The sequence below is a fragment of the Helicoverpa armigera genome, chromosome 19 (genome assembly GCF_030705265.1).
Source record: "Helicoverpa armigera isolate CAAS_96S chromosome 19, ASM3070526v1, whole genome shotgun sequence".
Taxonomy (NCBI): Eukaryota; Metazoa; Arthropoda; class Insecta; order Lepidoptera; family Noctuidae; genus Helicoverpa; species Helicoverpa armigera.
Genome location: NC_087138.1, coordinates 1,735,877 through 1,748,071, shown reverse-complemented (window position 1 = coordinate 1,748,071; position 12,195 = coordinate 1,735,877). Strand labels below are relative to the sequence as shown.

The 12,195-nt window shown below is 37.6% G+C and overlaps 1 protein-coding gene across 1 annotated transcript in view; it reads left to right on the top strand.

Annotated features, from left to right (window-relative positions):
* Positions 1–12,195, top strand: part of LOC110373549 (uncharacterized) — a 102,239-nt gene that overhangs the window by 84,852 nt on the left and 5,192 nt on the right. Inside the window, exon 3 of the mRNA XM_064039434.1 lies at positions 9,530–11,052. Within this exon, the coding sequence (XP_063895504.1) occupies positions 9,603–11,052 (1,450 nt within the window). The 5' untranslated portion in view covers positions 9,530–9,602. The remainder of the gene's footprint in view (positions 1–9,529; positions 11,053–12,195) is intronic.

Here is a 12,195-nt window from a genome sequence, read left to right as displayed (position 1 = left end):
CGAATATTAATTGCAGACTAACGATAATTAATTGCAGATCATAGTTTCGGAGTTCTCTATAGTAAAATGTAATAAGTCCGTATAGAATGAGCATTCGTTTGTTAAGCTTAAAAGCACCTGAATACACTGCATCAGAACTAAGGTAATGAGGTATAATATCTAAGAAAATATGTTATGAAAAAGTATTGTTTATCGAAACTAAAGCAACGGCTATTTCCACTATACACAATGTACACAAAGTTTCTCTGTGTGCTAGAATTTTTCACAAGTTTTTCTCCCGCGTTGTATTCGCTACCTATATGAGCCGAGAATAAAAATATTAAAAAACTTCGCATATAATATTCATGATAGGCGATTTTGCTGTGATGCCTTTTTTATAACAAAATTATTTTTATCGGGCCTCAAATTGACAGTTTTGAAATGGATTTTAGTAAACCGTTTTAGTATCTTAAATTTCCCTAATTTCAGAGCTTAAAATAAATATGATTTACCATTTAACGCTGGCCATTTAACTTGGACACTGATTCCGCCCACCTGGATGAAAAAAACAGCCTTCCTCAGTAATTTCCTCAGATAGTGCATTCAACCTAACAAACAGTTAATCAAAATCTCATCATCATCATCATCATCTTAGCCATAGGACGTCCACTGCTGGACATAGGTCTCCCCCTTAGATCTCCACAGATATCCGTTAGAGTCGACCTGCATCCAGCGTCTTCCGGCGACCTTTATAAATATCAAAAAACCTTTCAATAACTTAAACAACTATTTTCACAAATCTTCAGTACAGATTAGGGCTTTCAAATACCGGATTTTTTCATTACCGGTATCAATACCGGTATTAGAAATTTCAATACCGTGATCACGTGATCACGGTATTGTCGGTCATGCAAATATTGCAATACTCCAGATAGCTCGTTTATGCATCTTCGAAGTGCTTTTGCAAGATTTTGGCTTAAGTCATTAGCTTGACCATCTTCGTCAACATAAATAGCGCAATATCCGCTTTTAGTAAATAGGCGTCCCGTTTACAAATTTCTATAGATAGTTCAACTCAGATTTGCGCGCGGCCCTATGTGTGCGTCGGCTTGTAAATATACAACTTTCATTCGTGTGACAGTGACGTCGTCCGAGCATGACGTGTTCTTATCACTTTTTCTTATGGGTACAGTCGTTTACGAAAATACTAGTTATTCGCGGAGAAATTATTAAGGAGTCAGATAAAGCGTTTCAAAAAATAAAACGACATTCAAAGCTTTTTATTATTAAATATAGTTTTTCATTATTTTTTCATACGTCTTTTTAAATTGACATTGACAGTATCTAAGAATTGAATACTCCTTAAGTACATATTTTCTAGCTCGGGGTACGTGGACAATAAATAAAAGTGTGGACTAAGAATGTAAAAAGAGGTATAATCTAGTATAATAATGTAAACAAAATGTGTGGGGAATTTTAAAAAGTTATATCGCTTCGCATAATGTCGACCAAAATAACAAAATAATGAAACTCATAAATGAACGTTTAAGTCAAATTGATGAAGGGATGTGGCGTAATACTTGTCGACATGTAGAAAAGAAAAAAGAAGAATACTATAGACATTTTGACATTGGAGTCAGAATTTATAATTCTCCTTGGAGAGTAGCAATTCAAATAGCGATTCATAATCATTATAAATAAATAAACATTAAATTACGTAATAACTGTTTTTCTTTAAACCCCCGTATACAACCCCTAAATAACTGTATTGTACCCGACTGTACCTCTTGTCACGCACACAAAGTTACTGTATATGTACAAGGGTTACCCACACATAAGGCCGCGCGCACAACTGAGTTGAACTTACTATAATACAGTTACTTTGACTACAGAAAAGCTGTTGTAAATATTTTTTAATATTGTCAAATCGAATTCGTCTAAGTCGAAATCGGAGTTTAATTTTAGATCGATTAAAACTTTTAAAACACAATCCTTTAGTTTCAAAAAGCGTTCAATCATAGCACCGACACTATGACTAAAAATGAGATTGACTTCATCATGACGAACAAGAAGCACATAGTCTGAGACGTCTCCGTGATCAATAGGTTTAATACCGACTAAGACACTTGTCCGAGGCTCTCTGAATATCAACTTCAAGGCCGAACTTTCCGTCTGATGAAGGCCAGGCTCCGACAAACACTGCTCCAAACCATTTCAGGATCTGAAACGTTCCAGTCAAATTTGGAGAACCGATTTGCCGCTGTGGAAACCACAGCAGACGTTAACCAGAACCACGAATATGTGGTTCGGATCCTCAGGGAGGAAGGTTCGAGATTCTGTAACATGCAGCGTAAGGGCAAGAAATCAAAGCTGTCGGAAGAGACATTAGGGCTTATGAAGAAACGACGTGAAAACCCGCCTGTCACTTCGTCAGCTAAGCGGGCTCTAAACCAAGAGACCAACAAGCACGTACGATGCGACCTCCGGTGCTCCAATACTCTTGAAATTGAAAGAGCAATTGAGCTGAATCGGGGCTCAGAGGTGCTCGTACAATCTCTTGGAAGAAGCCACTTGACGAAGCTGACCACAACAAGTGGAGAAGTCATTTCTTCGGTGCCGGCAGTCCTTTCGGAAGTGGAAAACTTCTATGGCCGGTTATACGCATCGCATGCATCTCGACCTGATCCCGGAAATGAGGATTCTAGAGGCACATTAACGCGCCATTTCACCGAAGACTTGCTAGAAGTCAGCAGTGGTGAAATCGAGATCGCTCTGAGACAGCTCAAAAATGGAAAAGCCCTTGGCGAAGATGGCATTACAACAGAGAAATTAAAAGCAGGAGGTAAGCCCGTACTGGGGGAGCTCCAGAAGCTTTTTAATGCCGTCCTGTTTGAAGGGAGAACTCCAGAGGCGTTGAGTAGGAGTGTTGTCGTCCTGTTCTTCAAAAAGGGAGACAAAACCCTGCTGAAGAACTATCGGTCCATTTCCCTCCTAAGCCACGTATATAAGCTGTTCGCAAGAGTGATCACGAACCGACTTGCGCGAAGACTCGACGAATTCCAACCACCGGAGCAGGCTGGGTTTCGGAGCGGATACGGCACCATAGATAACATCCACACAGTGCGGCAGACTATACAGAAGACCGTAAAGTATAATCAGCCCCTGTGTCTAGCATTTGTGGACTATGAGTAGGCCTTTGACTCGGTTGAAATCTGGTCTGTTCTGGAGTCCCTGCAGCGTTGCCAAGTAGATTGGCGGAAAAAGGCTCGGAGGATGATGATGACATCTTACGAGAACGCAGTCTTTATTTATCTTATTTAATACTACTTCCTGCTACTTATTACAACTAACCACAATAATTAAAATTATAAAAAAATTGTAATACCGTAATCACGGTATTGGCTCGTCCATACCGGTATTGAAAAAAGACCAAAATATATCCGTGATCACGGTATTACGGGATCCCGTAATACCGGTATTGAAAGCCCTAGTACAGATAAAACTTTAACTTTTAACAAAAAAAAAAATTATCTCTCAAATGATAAGTGCGTTTTTTCACAGCCTCCCTTTTAAAGCTGGCGTTAGGCCGCTTCAAAAAAGCCGCTATGCTTTGACTAAAGCCAACGTGCTGAATACAAACACAAAGCCACAACTGCCTCTACTGGTGTAGTGGAATATTTCAAATTCTACGTACCTATACGGGGGAAATATATTTAAAGTTGTACTGTAGTGGATTTTGTAGTATAGTAGTGGAGGTTAATGCTCAATCCTTCTCCGTGTGAGAGGAGACCTGTGCCCAGCAGTGGGACGATAAAAAAACTGTAACTGTATTAGAAGAAGAAAGGAAGAAGAAAGAAAATCCATTTATTTCAGATTATTTCGAGATTATACATGTAGCGACTGCTTATAAATCTGACCTCCTCGAAACAGTAATTTGGGCACTTCCGCTTTCTCCCGGTTTTGACTTAACCACAGGATCTTCAATTTTACATTCAAATCTATAATATATAAAAATGAATCGCAAAATGTGTTGGTAAGCGCATAACTCAACAACACCTGGACCAATTTGGCTAATTCTTTTTTTGTTGTGTTTGTTATTGTCAGGAGAAGGTTCTTATGAAAAAAAAATAGGGTAAAGTAGAGAAGTCAGTTGACGGGAGCGAAGCCGCGGGCAAAAGCTAGTCTAATAATAAAAACATTGATTTGTGATCGCGACGATAGCTCAATGTGATGATTATATGATGATTCGGATGATAAATTATTAACTTGGTGGACTGTATAAAATGGTATAATAAGACAAAGGACTGTTACAATATTAACGCGACGGAAAATAAGAAAAGCGTAAGCGCAGCCGTGCTCGGAGCGGTGCAACAGCTGACTGATGTGACGGGCGCGCGGGGCAGCCGGCGCTCGTCGCTCGTGCAGTCGCCGGTGGCTCCACCCGGCGCGATGGTATTGAGTATGTGACTCAACAATTTGTGTAGAAATTCGCATAGATAATTTGCCTGTATGTATTTCGTTGGTTTTGAACCCAACAAAAGAAATTCAAGTTAAGTTATTTTAATACTACTAATCTTAAAGTTCTCAGAAGTAAGAACTTCTCAGAACAAATAAGTCTCAGGACTGTACTAACTGCAAACTTTACTCTAGCAATAAATGATTGACCAATCGCTAACCATTATTAAAACGAATACATCAAATCGGTACCTATTCCACTTTATCCACATTCTAGACATCTTTATTATATCATCACTTCAACAAGCGATTTTCTTTCCAACTAAACATTGTCAGACTTTCATAGGGCGGTCCTCTTATTAATGTCCCTCCTTATCTGAGGTCAGTCTGACCTCACATTCTGACAGTGACTAAAGAAAGTATATCCGATAATTTATTAGATAAATCTTATGATACAGTGAGGCAATTTCTTTTATCTAATAATGTTATTATTAATCCTTTGTTTTGTTGTTCGGTTATGTGGTACATTGTTTTTCTCACCATATTTATTATGTTTATTTAGTACAATATTTTCTCTATATGAACCCGTGAGAACTACTCTGTTTGCACTCGGATAAAAAAGTGACCTTTAACTTAACTCGATAATGATGTATGTGATGTAACAATAAACTTTTCCACAAATCAATCCAGTAATTCCTGACATTTGATTGAGACTTCAGCTTTGTAATAAATCCCTACAATATTATAAATGCGAAAGTAACTCTGTTACGCTTTCACGTCTAAACCGCTGAACCGATTTTAATAAAATTTGGTACAGAGATAGAGTTGACCTTGAGAAAGAACATAGGATAGTTTTTATACCGGACTTTTAAAGAATTTCCTTGGAATGCGATATAACCGAACTCTACGAGGGCGAAACCGCGGGCGGAAGCTAGTAGCATATATTTTCATTCGGACTTTTTATCAATTCTGGAAAATTGCCTACTAGTAAATTAACAGCCTTCTAATAAAGTAAACAATGACATTTACAATATATCATTACAAGTCTCAGAAATAAAACGCGCCTCAATTTAGTGTCACCAGCAATTAACGTATACGTGGGTAGAAATAAAAAATATTAGCCCAAGGTTACATACAACCTTGTCACACTAAATTAGGGTGTAATTCCCCGAAAAGGGTAATGTACTCTTTTTATTTCTGTTCTGGGATTTTAGAGGTTTTTGTGACCGTTAAAATGTTAGGTTAGACTGAGTGGAAAATCTAATATTATCAGTGTTTGAGATTGTACGTTTAAGAGAATTTTCAAACAAGCTGATAATCCGCTCGGTTACATACGCGCTAATATATATATTCGGGCTATTTCTAATCCGAGTTCATGAAGAAGCTCCCTCGGGACGCAGGTGAAACCGCTAGCAGGAGTAATGGCTGATTTACATTGAGTCAGTAATTGACGTCAGTCCACTGACAAGTCAGTGCTGACCCGGCACTGCCATCGTGTAAATTGATTTGAAGTCAGTACAGTACTACTGACGAAACACTGACACTACACTGACTTCGTGTAAATAGCACGCGTCAGTTTTCGGCGCCTACACTGACGTCAGTTACTGACTCAATGTAAATCAGCCATTAGTATGTATAACACAAGTCCTAAGCTCACCGCTGGTACAAGCGAAAACCGCGATAAACGTAGGCCAAACCTTGAATTAAATACTTGTTAGTGTGAAAACGCTCTAACCTTATTTATATCACAGATTTAAAATAATCGTCTGTATAACATATAACTATTATATACATACACAAAAGATAGTAGACATATTTCTTTCGTGCATTATAATAAATCCTTTCACTACGTCACACGCCCAAAAAATTCAATAACACCCAAGACAATTACAAGAACCGTAAACCAGCAAAAATCATGGTCACCCTAGTCGTTCACCCATTACGAGCGTGCGTGGCATCTGAAAAACCATCCTCCCCCCTCCCCCCCTTTGCGGTAAAGATGGTGGGTTAGGTCGTAATGTCTTCTTTGCTTTGTACGATATTGGCCCTAAAATTTGCTATATATCTTTTATGGTCACCCTACTAACGTATGTGATGCGCAGTAATTTTTTTAAGTGTGATAACTTTTTTTGGGTTTTCGAGTTTATAATCTTTTGTGTGCGGCTTTCTAGGGGATTTATTGCTGTCATTTTAAATGAGCGCCAATAATTTAGAACAGATCTTAGGAAAAAATATCGAATATTTCGAGGTGCATCTTCAACGATCTATTTTCTACCGTGGGACATGGTTAAATGTTTCCCAAGTTTCAGAAGATTCTTGATAACCTATCTATTTAATCTTACCAATCCTACTAATATTATAAACGCGAAAGTTTGTATGTATGGATGTATGGATGTTTGTTACTCTTTCACGCAAAAACTACTGAATGGATTTTAATGAAACTTTACAATAATATAGCTTATACATCAGAATAACACATAGGCTACAATTTGTAAACATATTGTTCGAAATACTAAACCTGCGCAGACGAAGTCGCGGGCACCAGCTAGTATCATATAATATGCAAAAGTTCCTCTCTATGCCCATTCCATGACATATGGTTTTCACATAATTTATCGGTTACAGGTGACACTGTCAACCTTCCTTTTGTCATACTTAATTTAGGTATATGCTCTTAATTCTATCTAGTCTCCTAACACCACATATTCCTTTTAACATTCTCATCACTGCTGTGTCATGCCTATTTCACTATACCAGTTTCCTCAAAACATCCCATTTCAATGCTCCACGAAAATCTTAGCTGCAAAAAAGATCTTTCAAACTTGAGCTTCCATTCGATATGACACGAAGCGACGCGTAAAAATGTAACATATCCTTATCCAGTTGTTGATATAAACTTAGTAGAAGTTTGCCTATAACAGGTTTTTATGTTTTACAAGGATTTCGGCGGGTACCGAAGTTTTTTTGGAGTTACTCTTTTGGCCGAGTTCCCCTTCATAATCGTTTGAGAAGTTATAAACGATTCTTGGAGTAATGTTGGGGATTTTGAGTTTATTTTCGCTTGCTGGTTGATGAAAATTGAATGTGAAATTATTTTGGATTTTCAGTTTTATGGGTAAACAAATAACTTTGCTCAAAAATTTCTGAAGTTAGCTATGGAGGCCTTACATATGCGTTCATAGTTTTTGACTAGATTCTGAAGTCAATAGTTGTTCGGACGAGCAAAGCTACTTAACAAAATCTCGCGATCTGGGGAATCTATGCAATGGTGAATCTCACAATTGCTAAGTTATTTGACGCGTACCTACTATAAAATCGTTGATTTTCAGAGTACCAGCAGAATCTCAGATCGTCCGTGCTAACTGCACGGTACTAACTTATTAATAATTTCTTAAGTAGTTCTTGAGTGTAACGCAATTAGACATATGCGACTGCGTCCTATAGTTATATGCTTGCATATAAACAGCAATTTGATACCTGTAACACTGGATTCAAAGCAGGAATGTCAGTTGTATTTCTAATTACTACGACGGCAATCATACATTTTTATGTAAGCGAACCTGCTTATGGAAACTAGTGTATTACATCATGTCCTTACTCAGAAAATGGTTTACCGAACTAAAGCTTTAATCTAACCTGAGAAACGAAACTACTTTTTATCCAACTGTAAAAAATATTTAATAAAAAAAAATAACTATTATTAAAATAATGACATACAATTACTATTAGAGCTTCATACAGTAATTAAGCCGTACATAATAGACTATCACTCGTAATTAAGTCATAAATACAGGCAGTGATATTAGTTCTAAATTCCAGCCTATTTCAACTTTAATTTGTGACCTATTTCGGATTACATAGGTCATAGATTGTAGCTTCGTAATGATTATACTGAAATATTATGACGAATGACGTCAATACCAACATTTGTTTGATATTTAGACTTATGAGACATACATTTAAAATTTTAAGTGAGACCTATATTTACAAACGTATTTATTTTTAGATGCCTGGTTCCAATAAAAAGAAACTTCACGTCAAAAGTAACCCTTCCTAAGCAAAATAAATCGATGAATCGATCGGGTATTAATCAGAGTTCTACTCTTCCAAATATGCATTTTATATGCGAAAGTGAAGTTGTTTATTTAAGCTTTCTCGGTAAAACGGCTGAACCAATTGAGATAAAAATTTTGTAGGGAGATACTCCATGTCACTCTTGGAGATATTTATTAGCCACGAAAAAAACGGTATACAGAAACTATTTTATTTGCTATATAATCTCAAACTCAAACTCAAAATCGTTTCAAATTAAGCACTTTTCGAACGTCAAAAACAAAAGACAGCCCCCAAAACGCCCGCCCTTCACCACTTCCTATGTGTTTTTGCTGGGAAGAAGTGGCGCAACAAACTCCCCAGCAAAAATTAAGTTAGTTTAATATTTTTAGGCCCATTTATTTCGTAAGTAAAAAATTGACATACAAACTCAAGCGAAGCCAGGTACTAGACTAGTAGTTACAATATGAAATGATTAATAACATGAAGTGAACTGCGAAAATATTTGCATACTGTCGGTATGTTAGATTAATTAACTTTGACTTAAGTATACATTGGGAACGTCAATCTAGGTACGTGTGTTTTAGGTTCCTATCTACCTAACGTATGATATACTTGTTTCTGTATCTACGTACACTATGTATCGTAGAAGTTAGCTCTTTATAAAATCAATTATCAGACAATTTACTAAATACTTACCTAGTTTTGCCAGAAAGTCATAATAAGTCATGATATTTTTATACACTTTTAAATAGCAAGAGAACATTACGGAATCATTTTATACACTGAATTATTTACTTAATTTTCTACAGGTCTTTTACTCAGCAAACTGCTATTTAAATTCGGTTACAAAATTATAACAATGAATTGCTATATTTATATACTTCCTGCCAGTACCGCAAAGCTTAAAGAATTCGTGAAAGTTAAAATAACATTACAAGTGTCCTTTTTGCAATTAAAAACTCCATTGTTCAACCAAACTCAATAATTCGAATAAATACTGAAAGCTTTTACTGAAATTCAATTTTCTCTTTTGTTGCAGAGACCAATGCGTCGACTGACGACCACGCTCCAGGTATGCTACGGCACGAAGAAATGACCAACATCACAGCAAAATGGACCATAAGTACTGGACGACATGGATGAGAATCGCGTGCATACCACTCGCGCTGCTCACCACCACGGTAGCAGACTTCACAACCGAATGCCAGAGGCCTTGTGACTGCAGATGGCAGTCTGGGAATAAAGCCGCTATTTGCTCAAACTCAAGTCTTAAAGTCATACCAGCCAACCTCAGCAACGACATTCAAATACTAGACCTATCAAATAATAATCTACAACAACTGCATCAGGAAGCGTTCAGAAAAGTCGGCCTAAGTAATCTTAAGAAACTCTTCCTCAAAGAGTGCTCCATCGAAGTAGTACACAAAACTGCGTTCGTAACTCTCGCAATCATGATAGAACTAGATTTGTCGAAGAACAGGATCCGATCACTGCACCCCGATACGTTCAAAGGCACAGAGAAACTGAGATTAATAAACTTAAGCAACAACTTTATCGATAAGTTGGAGGACGGTATATTTCGCAATTTGAAGTTTCTTCAGAAAGTAGAGGCGAGCAACAATAGGATACATCGTATAGGAACTAAAGCATTTGTCAACTTGCCCCAGTTGAAAATATTGAGGTTCAATGGGAATAATTTGAATCATATGAAGCCGGAGACTTTGATGGGTTTGAGAAACTTATCCGGGTTGGATTTGCACAACAATCCATGGCGTTGTGATTGCAACCTCCAAACGTTCCGTGATTGGGTGATAAGCCACAACCTATACACCCCTCCCACGTCGTGCGCGGAACCAGCATCTGTACAAGACAAACTTTGGAATGAATTAGACTCGTCTAACTTTGCGTGCCGGCCTACAATCCTCGAGCCGGTACCAGACGCGACGGTCAAAAGTTACGATGAAAACGTGACTCTGACTTGCAAAGTAGTAGGGAACCCACCACCTGAAGTTGGCTGGCGGTTTAACGGTAAAACTATTGAGATGAAGGCCTTTGGAGAGATTAGATACGCAGTCGCGGAAAATACTATGGATTTGATCAGATGGGTGAATTTGACTATAATATATGCTCGATATAGTGATAGAGGTAACTATACTTGTGTGGCTGAGAACCCTGGCGGTCGTGACGAGAAGACTTTAACGCTAGTGCTTTCAAGATATGGAGGAGTAGGTACCATAGCTGGTATGGACACAGACTCCTTCGCAATTTTAGTTGGTTGCCTAACAGCTATAGTTATTATTTTTGGGGCCGCCTTAGTGATTTGTTATTTTACAACCCAAAACACTGAAATCAAAAGACTGATTAAGAACGATGCTCGTTCTTCGAATGGAGATGTGTTGATAGAGGGTTCAGAAGCTTCTGAAACTGAGAAGGGAATGAAGATGGAGGTGAATCCTGTGTCGAAGCCGCCTAGAAAGTATGAAGCTCCGCAGTCCTTCACCAGTGAGGCTACAGAGATGTCTGAACTGAATAGAACTTTACTAGACAACGAATCTGTATTAGGTGAGTAACTTATTAATTTATTCACGGCTGTAATTTGTCCGTGGTCTAAGAGAATTCTTCCCGCACTCATATGAAAAGAAGCCTGTCTTTTCTGTGTTTACTTTCGAAATTATAGTAAGGAAGGATCAGGCTACAACTTCAAGTTTAGGTTATAATTAGATCTGAAGTTCAACATATTATTATTTAGAACAAGTATTTTTTTAAGCATTGATTTTTCTTACATCTTTCTTCAGCTTAAGTGAGAAAGATGTACGGACCCCTTTTTTTAGGTGGGTAATCATGACTCTCCCTGTCTAGGGCAGTAAGAGGAAGTGTCAGACTTTTACTGACTTTTTCACCAACAAATACCTAAATTTAGGGATCCCCTAAGAGCATTTAGGGAAACTAGACACTTAATACGAATTTTTTCTTCACCAAAGTCTAAGTGTCCCTTTGTTTGTGTTTAAGTTAACCTTTGTTATTGGGGAGCCCTTATTCTAAGTGACACTTAATTAGGAAAACGTTAAGAGATTGTTGCTGAAAAGGGGCATAAAACTCACATGTTCCCTCTGAAGCCCTTTATGTACCAGGGCAGCGGTAACTGCCACGAACAGTTCCGCAGCTGACTTGGACTTGGCACATATTACATTTTTCTTTAACATGAATGTTTTCTACATAAAATTTCCACTAGCTTAAATATTCTGCTGATTCCTAAGTGAAACTTACTACAGATATGTGAAGCAGTAGATAGGAACTATCGTGGGGCGAGAGCTATTAGAGACCAAATGGTTGAAGAATAAAGATTTTTTTTTTTTGTAATTTTTGTTTGATGTCGAATTATTAACTTTGTGTTGTAATTATGAACCTCATTTTCCTAATCATTATTCACTCAAATTGGGATGAGGAGAGTATTATCAATTTTATTCATAAAATAAATTCATTATAGAGGGAAACAAGCATTATTTTTCGGTATTTTTCGTACCAAATTACGGTGAATTATCAAATTTTCCTGTATGCATAAGCACGGTTACACGGTAGCCACAGCTATTTATACCGCACTAAACACCCGAAATACATAGGTGCACTTACGCTATCTAAAACAACATATATCTATGGTCAGCACCCTCTATTCCGCACGTATAGTGTCACGTATGTCCAGGTGGG